The 19,018-nt window shown below is 44.0% G+C and overlaps 1 protein-coding gene across 3 annotated transcripts; it reads right to left on the bottom strand.

Annotated features, from left to right (window-relative positions):
- Positions 1 to 8,325: 8,325 nt before the first annotated feature.
- Positions 8,326 to 15,202, bottom strand: FST (follistatin). 3 transcript variants are annotated; one of them, XM_058719523.1, is made up of 6 exons: positions 14,690 to 15,202; positions 12,628 to 12,819; positions 11,978 to 12,196; positions 11,381 to 11,605; positions 10,485 to 10,712; positions 8,326 to 9,522 (listed from the first exon to the last, which is right to left on the bottom strand). In XM_058719523.1, exons 1-6 carry the CDS (start codon positions 14,772 to 14,774, stop codon positions 9,440 to 9,442), a joined length of 1,032 nt encoding a protein of 343 aa, XP_058575506.1. In that variant the 5' UTR covers positions 14,775 to 15,202; the 3' UTR covers positions 8,326 to 9,439. The 3 variants fall into 3 exon arrangements, with proteins under 3 accessions (XP_058575506.1, XP_058575496.1, XP_058575514.1); XM_058719513.1 differs by having other exon boundaries at positions 10,485 to 10,715; positions 14,690 to 15,198; XM_058719531.1 differs by lacking the exon at positions 8,326 to 9,522 and adding an exon at positions 9,529 to 9,785 and having other exon boundaries at positions 10,485 to 10,715; positions 14,690 to 15,199.
- Positions 15,203 to 19,018: the final 3,816 nt, after the last annotated feature.

The following is a 19,018-nucleotide window of genomic DNA, read 5'->3' as shown; positions in this document are numbered from 1 at the left end:
TTAACCACTTTATGCCTATTTCTGTTTAGACTAGTTGGTCGTAGGGCGCCTGGGTGGCTCAGTAGGTTGAGAGTCCACCTTCGGCTCAGGTCATGATCTCACAGCTCATGAGTTGGAGCCCCGTGTCAGGCTCTGTGTTGACAGCTCAGAGCCTGGAGCCTGCTTCGGATTCTGTGCCTTCCTCTCTCTCTGCCCCAACCCACTCGCATTCTGTCTCTGTCTCTCTCAAAAATAAATAAACATTTAAAAAAATTAAAAAAAAAAAGATTAGTTGGTCGTATCTACCTGCCATTGTGGCTGCCAAGATCTTTGGGACACCCTCTCTACCTTATATTTCTCTCTACTGGATTCTATCCACCTTCCCAACTTAGAACTTAACCCTGCATTTCCCAACTTCTTTCTCTAGAGACTTAGTTTCACCAGTCAGATGTACTCCTGTAAGGTTTTGATTTGGAAGGAACCTCTGTGAGGAAAGAAGTGGGGTGAGGGGCATCCTTTTGTTCGAGGCAGTAGGTTTTATGGGCCTACTGTAGAGGTGTAATTTCTTTATCTTAGAAGAGAAAGTATAATCTGGAGCTCTATATGATGTCAGTACTGGTCATAGAGTTCTGCAGTCACCAGCATGTGAATTGCAGGGCAAACCATGATAATATTGGAATAGTGTGGAAGGTGCAGAAGACTGCACAGCCTGAAAAACAAGGGAGTGGAGAATGGAACTCTTGGCCTACGAAGGGCAGTCAGAGCATATAGATGTGTGAAGCAAATCAGGTGAAGGACAATGGGGAAATGGGAGATGCAGTGAACTAGGGAAAGCACACCCATTTGAAGGAGAGAGTTGCCACTGTATGCTCCGTTCCCAGTAATTGTGCTGTGGTGCACAGGCCCAGTGATATCTGGATTTCAGATTTTTCAAGAGAAAGTAGAAATTCAGATTTTTTTTGGTGGAATTTCATAAATTTTAAATATTGTCAATTAATTCAGAATTATTTTACAGGTTTGGGTGATCCATAAAATATAAGTCAGATACAGTCCACAGGTTGACGGTTTTTGATCTCTGTTACTGGTGAGAACACAAGCTCATAAAGAAGAATGGTGAGGTAGGAGGGTGTGGGAATACAAAAGCCAGGGGGAATTGACAAGAGTAGAGTCTGGTTAACAGTGTATAAATCCAAGAGAGGTCTGTTAGATAAGGACAGAATAATGTCCATTGTGTCTATTGTATTGGGAGCTTGGAAGTCATTGATAACCTTTGTCAAACTTCTTCAGCTGAATAATAGGAGAAAAGACCAAACTGCAGAGGGTTGAGGAATGAGGGAGGAGTGAGCCAATGGAGATGGAGTGAAGGTTGCTCCCAGAGACACAAGAAGGCTTATTTATTTATTTATTTATTTTGGAAAGCCTAGCCAAGGCTAAAGCTTTTTTACCTATGCGTTTGTGCAGGTATGTATATCTTTGAATGAGGCAAGATTTCCTAATTATATTATTTCAATTTTCTATAACTTTATTTATTTATTTATTTATTTTAAGTAAGCTTTATGCCCAACATGGGGCTTGAACCCATAAACCCGAGATCAAGAGTCACGTGCTCTACAAATGGAGCCAGCCAGGCGTCCCTCTATAACCTTAGTTTTAAAAAGTTTATGAAGCATATTTATAGGCTCAGTTAATAAAACCACTGTAGAGGGAGAAATTAAAAACAATGCAGGAAAAGCTGCTAACAGTGAATTTCTGGAGGAGATTGGGAGGGGGTGTGGTGGAAACACAGATACGAAAATGAGATTCTCTGGATTGGAGGGAAGACAATTAGAAATGGTTTGGAATCAGGCAGACTCCTGGGTCATGCTGGTGGATGTGGAGGAAGCTGAGGTAACTCTTTCCTGCAGCAACAATTTTCTAGTTATGCAGATGAGATACTGAAAGTGGGGAGAACGGGAGTGGATATGTTGTTTGATATGAGGGTTTGGAAATGCCACAGAAGGGAATGGGAAAGAGACATGTATATGAAATATTGTTTGGGAGGCTAAAGAACCCCATTTCAAATTAGATCCCATACTTGTGTAGGGGCACTAATTTGTACTTTTTGAGCATTTCATTCCTTGCTCAGCAGCATAAGTATATGTGTGAAGAAGGTGATTTCACTGATCCATAGTTAGGATTTTAGCCAGAGGACGTAGGTGAATGGGCTGGAATTTATAGAACCATGGTTCTGGAAGAGAATCATTGAGGTATTTGAAGTAGGAAACAATAGGAGACTAGGAGGGAGTAAAATGGCAGGGAATAGAAACAGAGGTCATTCTACTCTTGGTTCAGGCTGGGAACCTTGAGACATTGCATCTGGATGTGTCCATCGGAGGATGTCACTTAAACTGTTTCAAGCTTGTATGTCTATTGCATCTAGTTGCTTAGATCTCCCTGTTCTTAGAAGAGGTGGGCAAGATGAGTAGCAGTTTTTGCTTTCTGATCCATGGATGAAACTGAAGTACTACTTGAAGAAGATGATGCAGAACATCTGGAAGTTGCCAGCAAGTGCCCAGGAAGGGAAATGGACCCAATGTCAATTTAAGGGAGGATCAGGATTGGAAAGTCAATACTATTCATATAAAATTCAAGTCTCTAGGGGTGCCTGACTAACTCAGTCAGTAAGGCATGTGACTCTTGATCTCAGGGTTGTGAGTTCAAGCCCCATGCTGAGCATGGAAATTTCTTTAAGAAAAAAAAAATCAAGTATCTCCTGATAAACTTATTCCTTAACACATCTTGCTGGAAGGGATGGTGGAGACAAGTCCACAACTCTTAGCCAGCTCAGCTTAAGCCTCACTGGAAAGGCCTCCCTTAATATAGTGGAGGATGAGAATATTAGGAAAAATGGACCTTGTGAATGTCTATGGCTAAGTGCTTTTATCACTAGTAGGCGCACTCCTGCAGAAGAAAGCCACATTATGCGTGAGAATCCTGGCCAGGTCAGCCTGGGGGAACAGGGCTGATCATGGCTTCCCTGGAGTTCTACCAGAGACCCATTACACATGGGTTTTCTGGCTGGCTTTGGACCATCAGGTAGCCAGGGCTTACTTGGAACTTGAAATGATTCTGGGGCAGTAGTTCTCAAACTTCAGGATGATAAAGAATCACCTGAAGAGCTTGTTAAAAAATGTAGATTCTTGGGGCGCCTGGGTGGCGCAGTCGGTTGAGCGTCCGACTTCAGCCAGGTCACGATCTCGCGGTCCATGAGTTCGAGCCCCGCGTCAGGCTCTGGGCTGATGGCTCGGAGCCTGGAGCCTGTTTCCGATTCTGTGTCTCCCTTTCTCTCTGCCCCTCCCCGGTTCATGCTTTGTCTCTCTCTGTCCCAAAAATAAATAAAAAAACGTTTAAAAAAAAAAAAAAAAAAAAAAAAAAATGTAGATTCTTAGACTCTAACTTCAGTGAATTTGGTTTAGTGGTTTTGGGGTAGCCCCTGGGAGCTTGTATTTGTAACAAGTTCCCAAGAAATGTTGATGCTGCTGGTCCAGGCACTACACCATTTATGTAGCACCAATTATGTTTGGGAATTTTATTGGCTGGATTCTGGTTCCACATATCCAATGAATAAATTGCCCTAAGTCTATTTTGATGATGTCTCCTGGGTTTCTGATCCTGCAGAAGACTCTACCTTAGGAATTCTAGGTATTACTGGCCTTTTGAGTGATCTAATCCTTCTGTTACCTATTGTCATTGGGCCACAGATCCCAAAAGATCTCAAGAAACTATAGAGACTGGATTTTATGGGTTGTATCATGACCATGAAATTGTCCCATGAATTTTTTTGGTGCTGAAAAAGACAGCGATCTATCAAGATTTTTTTTCTTCAAACTTTCAAACTAGAAAAATCTAAAGCTCCCTCTTCCTCACCAGGATTGTAACGTTTCCTCTTTTTGCTTGCCTCAAACTCCATTTTTTTTATTAAAAGGTTTTTTTTGTAATGTTTATTTATTTTTGAGAGAGAGAGCAGGGGAGGGCCAGAGAGAGGGAGACAGAGGATCTGAAGCCGGTTCTTGCTGTCAGTGCAGAGCCCGATGCAGAGCTCAAACCCCACGAATCGTGGGATCATGACCTGAGTCAAAGTCAGAAGCTCAACCGACTGAGCCACCCAGGCACCCCTGCTTGCCTCAAATTCTTGAGAAAAGCTTATACTCATTCTTTAGCCAGAAACCTGAGTCCTTAGGAAATGAATACAAGAGACTTTTGGTGGGAGTGTATCTGGCTTCCAACAGTACCAGTTGGTTCCTGGGCCATATTCTTAAAATAGAAAAATGACCAATTACAGCTTTGCCAAAACTACATTTGGTGTAATCCAGAGAATATGTTTTTAAGTGTCTGAAGGACTCAGCCACAGGAATCTTGATGGTACCAGCCAAGATATCTGAGGTCCAAGGATGGCAAAACCCAGGGACCATTTAGTACTCATGGGGGATTCCAGCTAAATAGAAGCTGGGATTTGGACATGTCTGGGCAGGTCTGCTGAATATGCAGGGCATGCATGCCTGGAGTCTATTTACATGACAACTTTTGGCTGAAGAATGAGTGTACGCTGATCTGAATGGAAAGTGGAATGGGAAGAACAGAAATGTGTCTGTCTTAGGACTCAGGTTTTGATAAATGTTCTTTAAGAAATGAGTTTAATAATTAAATAATATATCATCTTTTTATTTCTTGGAATTATACAATTTACATTAGGATTTTTGATAGTTTGAAAATAGTTTATTGCTATCTTTAGGAGACTATAGATAGGGTAGGCAATCATATCAAAATGAAAGAAGATTGATTTAATTTAGTTTACTACCTGGGATTAAATTGGGTGTGTGAGCAAAAGGACAAAAGATACACATATTTTGTGGCTTTGGAAATATTGGTGGATTAGTGAATCTTTAAAAATTTCTATAGGAAATAGTGTATTTAAACTTGCTATTTTCAACTGTATACTCTTTCTACACCACCTAGAACTTTGTGAATTTTGTTAAATATTAACATGGCTGAAGTACTTTAAAATTATATTTACCTTTAAAAGGTTTATTTTACATTTATTTATTTTTGAGAGACAGTGACAGAGCACAAGTGGGGGAGGGGCAGAAAGAGACTGAGACACAGAATCCAAAGCAGGCTCCAAGCTGTGCACAGAGCCTGACATGGGGCTCAAACTCACAAACCGTGAGATCATGACCTGAGCTAAAGTCAGACGCCCAACTGACTGAGCCACCCAGGCGCCCCTATTTACCTTTAATTTAAAAACTGTTCACAATTGTGCGTCTGGTCTTGATTAGTGCTATTCCTCATTCATTGCATTTTTCAAGATAGAGTTTGGTTGATGAGCCACAGTTCCACCTTTGCTTTTCTTTAATTAGTAAGAATTATTATAATCTTAGAGAACGCTGATTGACTGACTTTTTAATGTGTCAGACACCCATCTAAGCACTTTACAAGTCGTATCTCTTTTAAGCCTCACAGCATTATTATGAGGGAGACACTTTAATTATCCTGACTACATACATGGGGAAACTGAGGCACAGAAAGATTAAATTACTTGTCTAAATAACAGCTAGCAAGCAGTGGAGAAAACCAGGGCTTAGAGTGTTTGCGGTGTTTTAGCAAAGGTACTAATGACTCTAAATTTTAAGATGATTACAGAAAAGAAAAGGCTGTTTCTCAGTTTGGGTATGGTTTAGGTGCCAGGAACTCTCTCATTGCCAATTTTGATTCTTCAGGTAGCCTTGGTAAAGTCACTGGAATTATTTTCCAGAGACTTTTTTTCATACAAATGATTTTTTAAATGACTCTGAGCTGTCATTTGCTTTCCTAGAGAATGAGAGAAGCAATGTACTATGCACCTCTCCTTCTTGAGAATGATTTTAGATTTTTAAACTTTTTATTTGCATATAAGTTCAAACTCACAGAAAAGTTGCAAAAATAAAGATAGCATTAAAAATACCCATATACCTTTTACTCAAATTCTCTTTACTGTTTACATTTTACTCTAATTCTTTCCATTTGTGTGCTTTCTCTGAATACATATGGGAAAAAAACTAAAAAGTTATTTTTTTTCCTTTTAAATCATTTAAGGGTTAGTTACATACTTTGTGGCCCTTTCTCCTTAATACCTTGATGTGTATTTCCCGCATATAGGGATAATCTCTTTTGTGACCACATTACAGTAATAAATTTCAGTAAATTCAACATTGATTCAATACTTTAATCTATGAACAGTATTCCAATTTGTCAATTGGCCCATTAACATTATTTATAGCATTTTCCTCCTTGGGTACAGGATCCAGTCCAAGGTCAGTTACTGCATTTAGCTGTCATATTTGAGAATAACTCTAATTATGCCAGATTTTATTTTTATCATATTCTAGAAACCATCTCCACACAGCATATACAAATCTTAATTTAGGAGGACAGCTGATGAAAATTAGACTTCTGATAGATTTTTTTTGCTATAACTTGATATTTTAGAATCCCTAATGATGATTAGGATGTAGTCATACTAATTAAAACTAGTTTTAATGAGTTAACTAGCTACTAGCAACTGTTTCTATTATATTGTATGCCTAAGCTAAAAAAAAGTTAGATTTTTTTTAGACATTTTGAATTATAGTTGAAATTCTAACAATAGCTTAATGATATTGATCCAATTTTAAGTTTAGAAGAGACTTCTATTTTTTTGGTACTAATTAGTTTAATACAGGATTACTGAAAAATAGGAAACTCCAAGAAGGAAAATGTGATACTGTCTAGTGTCTGAAAGGAATGATTGATGCTAACAAATATAAAATATAAATTTTAAATAATCAGGATATTGTTTAAAAGGCAAGCTGTTGACTTTATCACTCCCCCTTGCTAAGACACACATTGGTGCCTGTTAAATCTGACATTTTTACTCTGATCGTCAATGGCAGCTTTAAAGCGTCTGTAGTATCCCAGGACAAAGTAACAAATCAACTCCAGGAAGGGCTGTGAAACTATATCTGCTGGCTCTTTCCTTTCCCAAAAGCCCATCCCCAGTGGCATGCCAGTAGCTTCTGGGCACTGGAGAAGTTATGACCCTGTCTTCGCTGGGGTTAATGGCAGCCTGTTGGTCTTCTGCACCTCCCTTTCACCTTTCCCTGGGAAACTGGGGCTGAAGGCTAACAAACCCTACAGGTTCCCAGTCATTATATAAACTGCCTACCCAAAAGGCCCTTCCGCCTCCACCAAATTTGGTGACCACAGTTGAGAGCCAAGAGTCTCCTATAATCATTTTTAATAGTTATATTAAGGAGGGTTTTCACAAAAGGGACATTTAAAAAATTTTTTTGTTTTTAATTTTTATTTATTTTTGAGAGAGAGACAGAGCACAAGCAGGGTAGGGGTAGAGAGAGACGGAAACACAGAATCCAAAGTTGGCTCCGGGCTCCAAGCTGTCAGCGCAGAGCCCACCACAGAGCTGGGAGATCATGACCTGAGCCGAAGTTGGACGCTTAACAGATTGAGCCACCCAGGCACCCTAAAAGATCCAAACTTAAAAGGATCTTGGGTCATGGTTTTTGAAAGAAAGATCGTTATCTACTTGTTGAGCAATGTTGGCAATATTGACTGTTCTTTGCTCTTTCCCTCCCACAGACCCAGTCCTCACTTCTTTGCATCTTGCATTCCTTTGATATTTTTAATACACTTAGGCAATGAATTAGCACTCAATGGATTGAAAAATTGTATTACCTTGTTATGTATTATGTGTAAGGACCACTAATTGATGCCAGTATGAAATCTTAGGCTCTAATAGTGGGACTCGTCTGTCTTAAAGTAACCTGCAAAATATTGACACACAGTCGAGTGTCATCACTTAATCCTGATGAACCATGCATGTGGTTGTGGAAATTCACCTCTGCCTCATCCTCACCCCGAGTCCCAAGAACTCCAACACTAATGCCTAGTTCTGTAGTTGATATTCTGATTTCTAGAATGTGCTTGTCAAATATTAGGCTATTTTCGTTTTTCCTTGGGATGCACTTTGTTTTTTAAAGATCTATGATCCATTTTATTTAGATGAAGGAAGATAAAGAAAGGGTTCCCCTGCTATGCAAAAGACCATATAAATGGACAGGCAAGATGATGGTGCTTTTAGGTATGTAGTAACTCCTGTCAAGGGGTTGCTGGACCTCAGATCCCTTTATGTGTCAGACTCCACTGAGGTGATTTGCAATTTACCTTGCTTTGGAGCTTCTATTGTCTTGGCTCACTCTATTTCTTAGCAAATATATCATATGCACTTTAACTCAAAAGCCCAAACGACTTCTCTAACATCAACAATTGAGACCATTGGCTTTTTAAAATTTTTTTATTTTTTCACTCATCATTTATTTACAAATACACATTATAACTTTTATATACATTGCACATTTACATGGTAGAAAAGTACAAAACTATATATTTAAATGAATTTATATTTAACTTGCCATGTTTGAAAATATAAAATTGCATCAGAAAAAAGTATTATGAAAAGCAAGAAACTTGAACTGATAAAGCTTTGATATAACTTTTAGCGACACGTTGTTTGAAAAGGAACTAATTTAAAAGGTACAGCAGAGTAGCTTACAGGAAACACCTAACAAAAGGTTGAATGTATAGCATTCCCTTCCTTCAGTCTCCGGATACCCATTTCAATTTCTTTGGATTTGTAACATCTTAAAAGTACATTATTAGAATTCTAACATTTCTATCACCCCTTCTCTCCCAAATCATGACAAGAGAACTGAACTAGGAGTTTCCTCAAAGATGATCCTCTGTACCTTCTATTTGAGTCAGTTATAATGCCTTTTGGTCAGTCAAGATTCCTTGTAAACAAAACCCGAGGGATCATGTATGTACAGAACAGGCAGCAGAGAATCCAATAAATAAAAAAACATGACAGAAACTGACATGCAAGTTTGTTAAAGTGGAAAAGAGTCTAACAACAGTGAGATGAAGGGAGACAGATGAGTGAGTGAATAGTAAGGAATGGACTTAAATGGTTTACAAGGAAAAAAAAAAAGCTTTTACTTTACAAGCAAGAGACCTCACAATAAATAACAACTGCTCTTCCTTTCACGAATAAATTTCTTCAAAAACAAGGTGTACAGTCAACCAGACATTTTATGTATAAATTATAAAACATGACACAGTATAAATAAATGTCTACAAGTCTCAACTATGGGCCTCATCCAGTAGACCTCACAATGACTGCCTCTCCGTGTCCAATGAGTAACAAGGTGGCCTGGGAGAGAGCTCTAGGACAAACGTCCTTTATGTATAGTTTTCCCCCCAAATAAATAAGCATACACTTATTTACAGTATGGACAATATATTTTTTCTTTTCTTTTCTTTTTTCTTTCTTTTTTTTTTTTTTTTTTTTTTTGCCCAAAGGCTATATCAACACTGAACATTGGTGGAGGGTTTACCACTCTAGAATGGAAGATATAGGAAAGCTGTAGTCCTGGTCTTCATCTTCCTCTTCCTCCTCGGTGTCTTCCGAAATGGCTAGATGGGGGAATACAGGGGAGCTGTTGTTTAAATATGGACAACAACAGCGCAGAAGCAGCTCAGTGTATGTTTTCAAAGCCCTCTGAGACAGCCATATTACAGCGTTGCATTTTTATGTGACTTGCAGTGAGATGCTTTGTTTTTGGCATCTGCTGTTATGCAATAAGTTTAAAAAACATTTTTTTTTAAACATTATCTATGAAGTCAAAAACTGCAGAAAGTTCTGAAGAATCAATGGCTCAGGTTTTACGGGCAGATTCCTGAAATTAGATAAAAAGCGCTCGTGTTCTAGGTATAACTGCTTTGGGTCCTTAATTCAGAGTTAGTAGAGGCAACTGCGAAAAGCAGCAGCCCATGTGTGATAATATACAGCTGTCTTGGAAAAAGAAAAAAAAAAACAAAAAACTTTTGAAGCAGTTAGTTTAGATTCAAGTGTTAATAAAGCAAACGGCCAAGCACATTACTACAGCAAAAGAATTAAGGGCAAATGACTAGAGCTAGGTTTTTAGAGGCAAGCCTGTTGATGATCATTGGACAAGTCCTAATGCTGGGAAACATTCCAGGGAATTTTTCTGTGGACCACTGAATTGCTGGTGAAATTTAGCAGCTACCTAATTTAAATTTTTTTTTTTAACGTTTATTTTTGAGAGACAGAGACAGAGTGTGAGCGGGGGAGGGGCAGAGAGTGAGGGAGACACAGATTCGGAAGCAGACTCCAGGCTCTGAGCTGTTAGAGCCCCATGCGGGGCTCGAACCCACGAACCCACGAGCTGTGAGATCATGACCTGAGCCAAAGTCAGTCACTTAACCGACTGAGCCACCCAGGTGCCCCTAGCAGCTACCCAATTTAAACAGAAATGGGCTTATATTGGAAGGTTTTCGTGCTTTTGAGGTCTCCGTTCCCTAGGGTTTGCCTGGGAAGGCCTCACATTGCGGCGAAGGTTAGAAACTGTACTTACAGTTGCAAGATCCGGAGTGCTTGACTTCCAGCAGCACACCTGAGGAGCAGGCAGCCTCCTTCATGGCACACTCACTGGCGTAAGTGGCATTGTCACTGGCACAGACAGGCTCCTCGGACTTACTCTCGGGGCACAGCTCATCGCAGAGGGAACACCGGCCTCTGCCAACCTTGAAATCCCATAAACACTTTTTTCCACCAGTGCACTGGATATCTTCACAGGACTTTGCTTCTAGGATATAATACACCTGTGATGAGTAAATTGCTTTCCCTCCTCTCCCTGTTTTTCCCTTTCTTTAGTCCTCTGTCAGTAAAGACAAACATATAGCTTATGATTTGCTAACAGGATAATGGAGATCTCATGCAAAAATGCTTGACAATAAAGCTGAAACTTAAACACACACGGTCCCTACACTCCCTACTAGTACACAAAAATAGTATTTTAGGGGAACAGGTTACCACAGTATCCTGGAATTAATAAGGATTTCATTATTTCCCTCAAGTGAAATCTTTTGAAAAATAAAGAATTCCATCAGTATTAGAATCTGATAACAGATTTTCAGTAACTGTTAAGCAATTATTTCTTGCTTACAGCAAGTCTAGCACCTAAAAAATGTGTAAAATTGAGTGAATTCTAAGTTTTCCAAGACAGAAAGTTGTTTCCCATTTCTTGCTGGCATTTCAACATATATGCCAATGCTTCCAGAAGATAACTGTTTCCTTGAGGAATGCTGTGGTTACCACAGTTTACCCAAACTGGAGACTAGTTCCCCCTTTGGTGAAACTATGCCTTACGGGGCGAATTTGGGCTTATTTGATTGACCTCACAGCTTTACCAGTAGAACTAGCCTTTCTGACCATGTTTCCACTTTTCCTTCCTTAATCCAGAATACCTACTGATACACTTTCCCTCATAGGCTAATCCAATCGATCTGCCCAGTAGGCAGGTAGCCTTCCTCAGGTGACAGGCACTGGAGTAGGTCACTCCATCATTCCCACAGAGATACTGTTCAGAGGTGGTGGGCTCTGGGCAAATCCGGTTACATGTCACACAGTAAGCATTGTTAGTCTGGTCCACCACACATGTGGAGCTGCCTGGACAGAAAACATCCCGACATGTCTCTGAAATAAAGAAGGAAAGAAATACACATTAATAATAGGCACTTCCTGGCTGTTCGGGAGTGAGCATTTGATATTATCAAGGAAATCATAAAAGGAAGCACCCAGCTTTTCAACAAGCACTTTGGGAACCCAGTGGTTTCAAGAGAAAATCTATGACCCTAGGTTGGTCCCGTCTGAGTTCTTAAGTCTTCAGAACATTAAAAAAGTCTGCTTTGTTTTGCATCATCATCATTATTAGGCTCTTAGGGTGGACAATACCACACCCCAGGGGTCTTCCAGTGGGTCCACCTCAGGTGGAAAGCTGGAGGCGGGGGGGGGGGGGGGGGGGGGGGGGGGGGGGGGGGGGGGGGGGGGACACCAGGGAGAACCTACTTTTACATTTGCCCTGGTACTGGACTTCCAGTTCCGGCTGCTCTTTACATCTGGCCTTGAGGAGTGCACATTCATTGCGGTAGGTTTTCCCATCCAGCCCACAGACTGGCCCTTTCCAGGTGATGTTGGAACAGTCTGGGGCACAGACGCAGCGGGGTTTGTTCTTCTTGTTCATTCGGCACTTTTTCCCGGGTCCACAGTCCACGTTCTCACATGTCTCTAAGGGTTGGAAAGAGGGATGGATCAAAGCCAGGGCCAGGCAGTATGCAAGTCAGCCAGGAGGGCTGTGGAGTCCTTGCAGGACCCACCCTGTGGCCAAGAGTTCCCGCCAGAGGGGTCCAGCTCTCTCCTAGTAGTTGAGGAGGGGGTGGGGATGGGGGTGGGGTCGGTGGTCTGCACCCTATACTCAAATCTCTCTCAAAGAGTGCGAGTTGGTTGGCTCCACCACCACACTTGGCCAGTAAGTCCAGGAACCTCTGGCAACCATGTTTTGCCGGCAGTGTGTACCAGGCAAGATTCAACCCGAAAGTCTTACCGGGACTGCGGGAAGATAGAGGGAACCCACGAACGCACCCCAGCTGGGCAACGGGGAAGGTGAGGATAAGACGCCCTCTACTGAGGGCCTGGAAACTGGGGAGGAAGAGTCCTACCTTTACAGGGGATGCAGTTGGGGGCGCCCCCGTTGAAAATCATCCACTTGAAGAGCGTGTTGTCATTTACATCCTCCTCGGTCCACGAGGTGCTCAGGCGGCCGGTGCTGCAGCACTCCTCCTTGCTCAGTTCGGTCTTGTACAGGACCTGGCAGCGGCCGTTCTTCGCTTGGCGGAGCCAGCAATTCCCAGCTGCGAGGAGACAGGGGTGGGGAGGTGGGTGAGCGAGAGGAGAGGCGGAGTAGGGGGAGGGAGGGGGCGAGGTGGCGAGCTTGCGAGGGAAGGAGGAGACCCAGCGGGGATGGGGCGGGAGTGACTGTGGAGGAGTAGAAAGACATGGGAGAGAAAAGCAGAAAATAAATGGAAGGGAGTGAAGGGGTGGGGAAAGGGGGGCGGAGGAGACGGTTGAAGAGGTGGGAGGTGGGTGAGGGGGAAGGAGAGCGAGAAGCCAGAGCGCCCCAGCCATATCAATGTCAGTTACCAGTGACCCAGACACAACACGTGCAGCTTGCATTGACTTTTACTAGACTGTTTACTTTTATTCGTCCCATTTCATAACCTGCAGCGACTCGAAGAGCAGATTAAAGAACCTGACAAAAACAGGATGCGACGGATGTTTTTACATGTTGGTTTCATGTAGGCGGTACGAGTATTATTTGTGACAGAGGTTAAGAGAGTAGGAGAACTTGAGAGAGGGAGAGACCGACAGACACACACAACAGGAACAGATCAAGCAAAAGGCACTTGTGAAAAATGAAAGCAAAAAAGCAGCCGGGCCCTGCCCGGAGCTGCCCCGCGCGGCCTCGAGGCGCAGCCCGCCCGCCCGGCCCGTTTTGCAATCCGCCAGACCCAGAGGACGCCCGCGGCCACCGCGGTCTTTCGAAATCTCCGAGGGCAGCTTTTCTCGGCGCCCACGTCCGCGGCACCCAGGCAGCGCCTCGCCCCGAAAGGTGAGGGCGGCGAGGGGGCAGTGCCCAGGGGGACAGCTCACAGCACACTCAAAACGGTAACGCTAAAGAAGGAAAGTTACACGTCTGTCGCCAGGAAAGTGTAGGGGAAAAAAGAACAGGGGAAGGGGCGGCTTCCTACTATTTCACGGCAACATATACCTAGCTCATACCTACCGAGAGAAATCTTTGCAAGTACTTTCCCCTCCCCCCCCTCCCCCCGCCTTCCCAGGTTCGCGTTTGGGTCAGGAAGTCTTCTTAGGAACCATCAATACAATTTGAACAATCATTGGACCGCAAGCTGCTATTATTATTATTTTAAAAAATTGTGTCCGAAGACTCACTGCAATAAATTTGATTAAAAAAAAAAACAAACCCAAACTTTAGAAATTTGCTCTTAATGCATCTCAGAAATTAAAGAAGTTGTGAGGTCCTTCCTCGCTGTTCTCCATAAAGTTAGTCGGAGGAATGAGGCACAGAGAAAAAAAAAATTGTGAACTACTCAAAACACTCCGGGGTAAATTTTTTTTTTTTTTTTTTTTTTTTTTTTTGCGGGGTTGGGGGGAAGGGGTTGGAAGAAGCATCCACTAGGCAGAAAACTACTTCCCTCTAAAATTTTCAGCACCCACATCTCCAAGTTTGGGCAAAGTTGCTGAAACCACGTCCCCCGGCCACTGAAGAAATTTCAGTATCTACCCCCATCCCCCAGTCATTTTTTAAAGTATCCAAAAGATGTGGGAGGGAAAGAGGTTACAGTGCAAATGGATCGACTGAAATCTCCAGGCTACTGATGCCTGTCCCCTTCTTCAGAGCCAAAATAGGGGAGATAACATCTAAACTCATTATGTCCAGAACTTGGAGCATCTAACCCTAACTACTGAGAGAGGCTCCAGCTTACTCCCTTTCCTTTTAAAGGATAACCGCGCTCTCAACTCGACTGGCAGTCCGAAAGTGTCACTGCCTTCAGTTTTCCCACTCCACTCCATCCCGGAGTCGCTAAGTTGGTCCAAAATCTTCCGAGAGCAGCGTTGCTTAGAACAGACCCGGTGCAGACGACAGTAAAGTACAAACCCCTGCCCGCAGCCGAGCCTCCCAGCGCATCCCCCCTCGCTTACCCTGGGCGCTGCGGTCCTCCATGAACTGGCAGAGCAGCAGCAGCAGGAGGCACAGCCCGCCGGGCTGGTGCCTGGGACCGACCATCGTGGGGGCAGACGCGGGGCGAGGAGTGCGGCGGCGCGGGGAGCGGGCGCGGCGGCGGGTGGCTCGGGAGAGCGGCGCGCGTCGCAAAGGCGAGCGGCGGAGGGCGCAGCGATCCCGGCGCAGCCCCGCGCTCGCCGCCGGCCGCCCGCGCGATTCAATGGACGTCAGAAGCCGGGCGCAGCCGCGCTTTAAATCTAGACGGGGGTCTCCGCGGTTTGCGGTGGGCGGTCTCCCAGTGTGTGGGGCAGTGGGAGGGCGGCCGCGAGCAAGGGTGTGCGCGGCTCCTTGGGGGTGGGGAGCTTTTAAAAGTTCAGTGTGAATCAGGTGACATTTCCCACCTTCTGGAAACCCTTCCCAATTATCTGTTGGAGGTGCCCGAAATCAAAGCGGCAGGAGGGGAATCGCCGAGTTCTTATTTGCGTAGGAGGGAGAGGGAGGGGGAAGGCGGCCGGGCGGGGGGTGGGGGCGACGCTTCGGGGGTGGGGAGTGGGGAAGAACACCCACTTCAAGTCCTGCACGCCGCCGCTCGCAGGCAACGCCGGCGCGTCCGGGGTGGCGTGTCTGTGTGAGTGTGTGAGAGTGAGTGTGTGTGTGTGTGTGTGTGTGTGTGTGTGTGTGTGCAGGGGGGCGCGGTGGGGGCGCTGGAGGAGGAGGCGGCGGCGGCGGCGGCGGCGGGCGGAGCGGAGCTGTGGTGGTGGTGGGGGGGAACCCGGGAGTTTGTCTCTCCTCCCGCTCCTCGGCTCCAGAAAGACTTTGCAAACGCCCAGAGAGCCCGGAGCTGCTGAAATACCCGGGTGGCGGCCGGGTCGGAGCGCGCTGGCCCCGCCGCTCCGCCGGGGCGCGCGGCAGTTTTAGGCCCCCGCAGCCTGGGCGCGGGACCGGCGAGGTTTTGTGTCTGGGTCTGTGCGTGCCTGACTGTGCGGCCACCCCCCGTCCGGAGTTGGGGCTAAGAACCCCAGCGCCGGCGCCTTCCACCTTGGCTGAGCGGGGCCGAGACGCGGCCCTCGGTCTCGACGAGTCACAAGCAAACAAAAATGTTTAACACCTCGGGCCCGGCCTCCCCCCCGTCACAGTCTCGCCCTCTCCCTTTCTTTTCTCCCCTTTCACTTCGCGGCGTCTGGAGTCGGAGCCTGGAGCGGGGGCGCCGACGTAGGCGGTCTGCCCCCCCTCCCCGGCTCGGAGACTCCCCAGTTTCTGTCCTGTGTGCCTGTCTGTCTCTCAGTCTCCTTCTCAGCTCGCTCGCTCTCCCTCTCTCTCTCTCCCTCTCTCTGTCTGTCTCTCTCTCTCTCTCTGTCTCTCTCGGTTCGCGGAATAAAAAAGATTGCAACATCGATAATGAACTTCTGTAGCCTCAGTTTATTAAGCACAGTGCCTGGCATTCTTCGCTGAAAGTTGGCGGGTCTCTCATTTATAACATTTTTGGCACTGCTGAATGAAACTGAGGAGGCGATATTTCCTTTTATATAAAACGATTACTTCACGGAAAATGCTATATTGTTTATTCCAAAGCTGCCTTTTAAATTTCCATTCTTTTCGCTTCTGGAGCCCGAAGGACAACAGACAGCGAAGTATGCAGACAAAATTCTTGGACATTCGCAGGTCACTGGGATTTGTTCTTCCACGGATTTCAAATCCGCCCCTCTTCGCCCTCCCTCAAGCCTCCCCCCGCCAGACTGCCCCCCCATTCCTGCTTTCGCCCTCCCCCCACCCAACATCACCCCCCCCCCCCCCTTTCCACAACTGCAAATAACTCAGTGATAACAGATTTTTTTCCACCAACTGCAGGAGATAGTGCTAATCTTTTAATAAAAGATCCCATTACAATGGGATCTGTCTGGACAGACTATAATAGATCCCGAAATACAGCCGTGCTAATATTAGAAGACAGTTGTTTGGGTGCCTCTCAGACGGGCCCAAGCCCCCCTTTGAAAGTGGGCATGAATCACAAAGCCCCGCGGCCGCCGCACCTGCACCGCGCGCATTCGGTGCAGCAGGCTGGTAAAAACGGGTGACCTCGCCGCTGCTTTTCGCTTTATAATTACCGTCCTGAGGACGGGAGAGGAGGGGTGCGGGCGGTCTGGGGGTGGGGGGCTGGCTTTCTGCTGACTTCAGACGGCTCTGGGGTCTCCACATCCTTCTTAATATTTCCAGATTTATTCTTTCTCTCTCTCTCTCTCCTCCCTCTTCTCTCTTTCCCTCCCGTCCGCCCACTCCTTCTCTTTTCTCTTTCCCTCCCTCGTCCCCGAGTCTGCTCAAACTCCCCCCCTCCCCTCTTTCTTTCCCGTCTTCCTTTCTTTCTTCCCTCCAACGCAGCATTAATGTAGAGTTGTTTAGTGCCCTCTAATGGCAGACGACATTAACAATTAATAGCAAACTGTCCCCATTGCAGGAGCTGCCCCTCAATGGCAGAGTTCCAAAGTTGAATTTATTTCTTCTTTATTCAGGGAGGTGGATATAGTGCTTATATATAGTAAAGTGCTGGAGGGAAACTTTGCTTGCTTCTCTTCAAGTCTTTTTTCCCAAGGATAACAGCCGGAAGAAAGGGGAAAGCTAACAATTACTGTTATTTGACTTTTGCGTGTGTGTAAAAATTTGTCTTAATAGCAGCAAGAGACACAGCTTTTGTTTTAGCTAGGCTTATCAAACCATGTATCTAGAATTGGAAAATAAGTTAGATATTCTAAATACATAAAAGATCTTGGATGGTAGATGGTTGGATCTTATGGCAGTGCTACCAATAGCCATTGAAAAATTTTAAGACCCAAAAGTAATTATATGAATTTGTATTTGTCCCCTGTTTAAGAAAGAAAGGAAGACATTTATTGTTCCCAAATCTACTGTAGTCTCTTAAAGTTTGGAAAATCTAATTGCAGTTAGATTTTATAGCCTAGGACCATACAAAACATTAAAATTTTACTTGTGGTTGGTCATATATGAAGTCATCTTGCTTAGAGGAGTATAAGACAACATTTTAATCCATGGTTTATTTTCCCAATCCTTTTGGAAAGATGATTCTAGAGACCATCATTTCTTCATATTTTATAACATATAACAATGAAAATGGTGATGTAGCTTGCATGTTCTTATTAGATTTAACTTGTTCAATTACATGTACATATACAGTATGTTAATATAAAGAGAGCATAACAGTTATATGCAATATGGCTTTTTTGGGGGCAATCTATGTGACTAAATAAAACTTGTAATAGAGTCAGTTTTGGGGGGTTTAATAAAAATATTTATCTGGATTTTTGAGCAAAAGTATTTGGTTTATGTAGGTAGTTAATTTACACATAGAGAGGCAACTGGTATAGTAAACACTTTCTAAATTCATTTAATCCAAGGTGTGTCTACACAATTCTGTATGATGGATAAGAAGTAAAAATTCTGTTTCCATTTTATTTTTTGTCTACGTAATGCCAAATACTCGGACTGGTCATTTGACAAAATCAAGTGCATTGACTAGTTGCTTTGGCATCATGTAATTGTCTAGGCTGGCCCAAACAGACACAGGAGCTCTCCTTGTAAAAAACAAAAAAAATGTCACCTCTCATAAGAGTGCTCCAGTACTAGAGGCAGACCCAATACAGGATTACTTCTCGCCCCAGTGAGGGTGGCCCTGCAGGTCAGGGTTGAGGTCACTAGCAAACACACTGTGGAAAACACAAATGCTGTGTTGCTTTTGCCCTTGTGAATAAGCAGCTTGGTGTTTGTTTAATGATACAAGCTCATCCTGTTTTTCAGCTGCACCTTGGATAGTATTGATCTGTTTGGGAGAATGTCTGCCCTGAATCGGCACAGATCAGTCATCAGAACTCTTGCTGGTCTGGGTTATCTTCTGGCCAATTCAAGGAAATGAGACATAGGTCAATACTGGTTCCATATGGGCCTCCTATGGGCATCAACAAGAGACCCATCCAATTTCTGTGGTATGAAATGCTATCACACCTGTTCAATGCCATCACAGAAAAACAGCTGCTATTTTTTTTTTTTTTGCTGTTTTATCTCCTGTAAATGTTAAATATTGGGTTTGTGGATGTCTAAATGTCAAGGGGACATTTTAAAATAAAAATGCCTTCTTTCATTTTTGTTGTATGCCTCTAAGTTTGACTTCTTATTTTTTTCCTTTCTGTTCTGCCAAAAAAGTAAATGTAAATTATGAGAAACACAATAGGACCACTTTGTAACTGACTTTCTGGGCAGCACACAAAAAGACTGCTGTTCTCTGATTGTTTTTTTGTCAG

The sequence above is a fragment of the Neofelis nebulosa genome, chromosome 1, assembly GCF_028018385.1.
Source record: "Neofelis nebulosa isolate mNeoNeb1 chromosome 1, mNeoNeb1.pri, whole genome shotgun sequence".
Classification (NCBI taxonomy): Eukaryota; Metazoa; Chordata; class Mammalia; order Carnivora; family Felidae; genus Neofelis; species Neofelis nebulosa.
The sequence above is the reverse complement of the archived record's forward strand: the minus strand, read 5'-3'. Positions and strand labels throughout refer to the sequence as shown.

What these genes read in the sequence shown, in the direction of transcription:
- FST (XM_058719513.1), bottom strand. Translation starts at nt 14,774, where the DNA reads ATGGTCGGTCCCAGGCACCAGCCCGGCGGGCTGTGCCTCCTGCTGCTG. An exon ending in CAACTGCATCCCCTGTAAAG is followed by an intron (nt 12,197 to 12,627) that starts GTAGGACTCTTC and finishes TCCAACCCTTAG; the next exon opens with AGACATGTGAGAACGTGGAC. An exon ending in GTACCAGGGCAAATGTAAAA is followed by an intron (nt 11,606 to 11,977) that starts GTAGGTTCTCCC and finishes TCTTTATTTCAG; the next exon opens with AGACATGTCGGGATGTTTTC.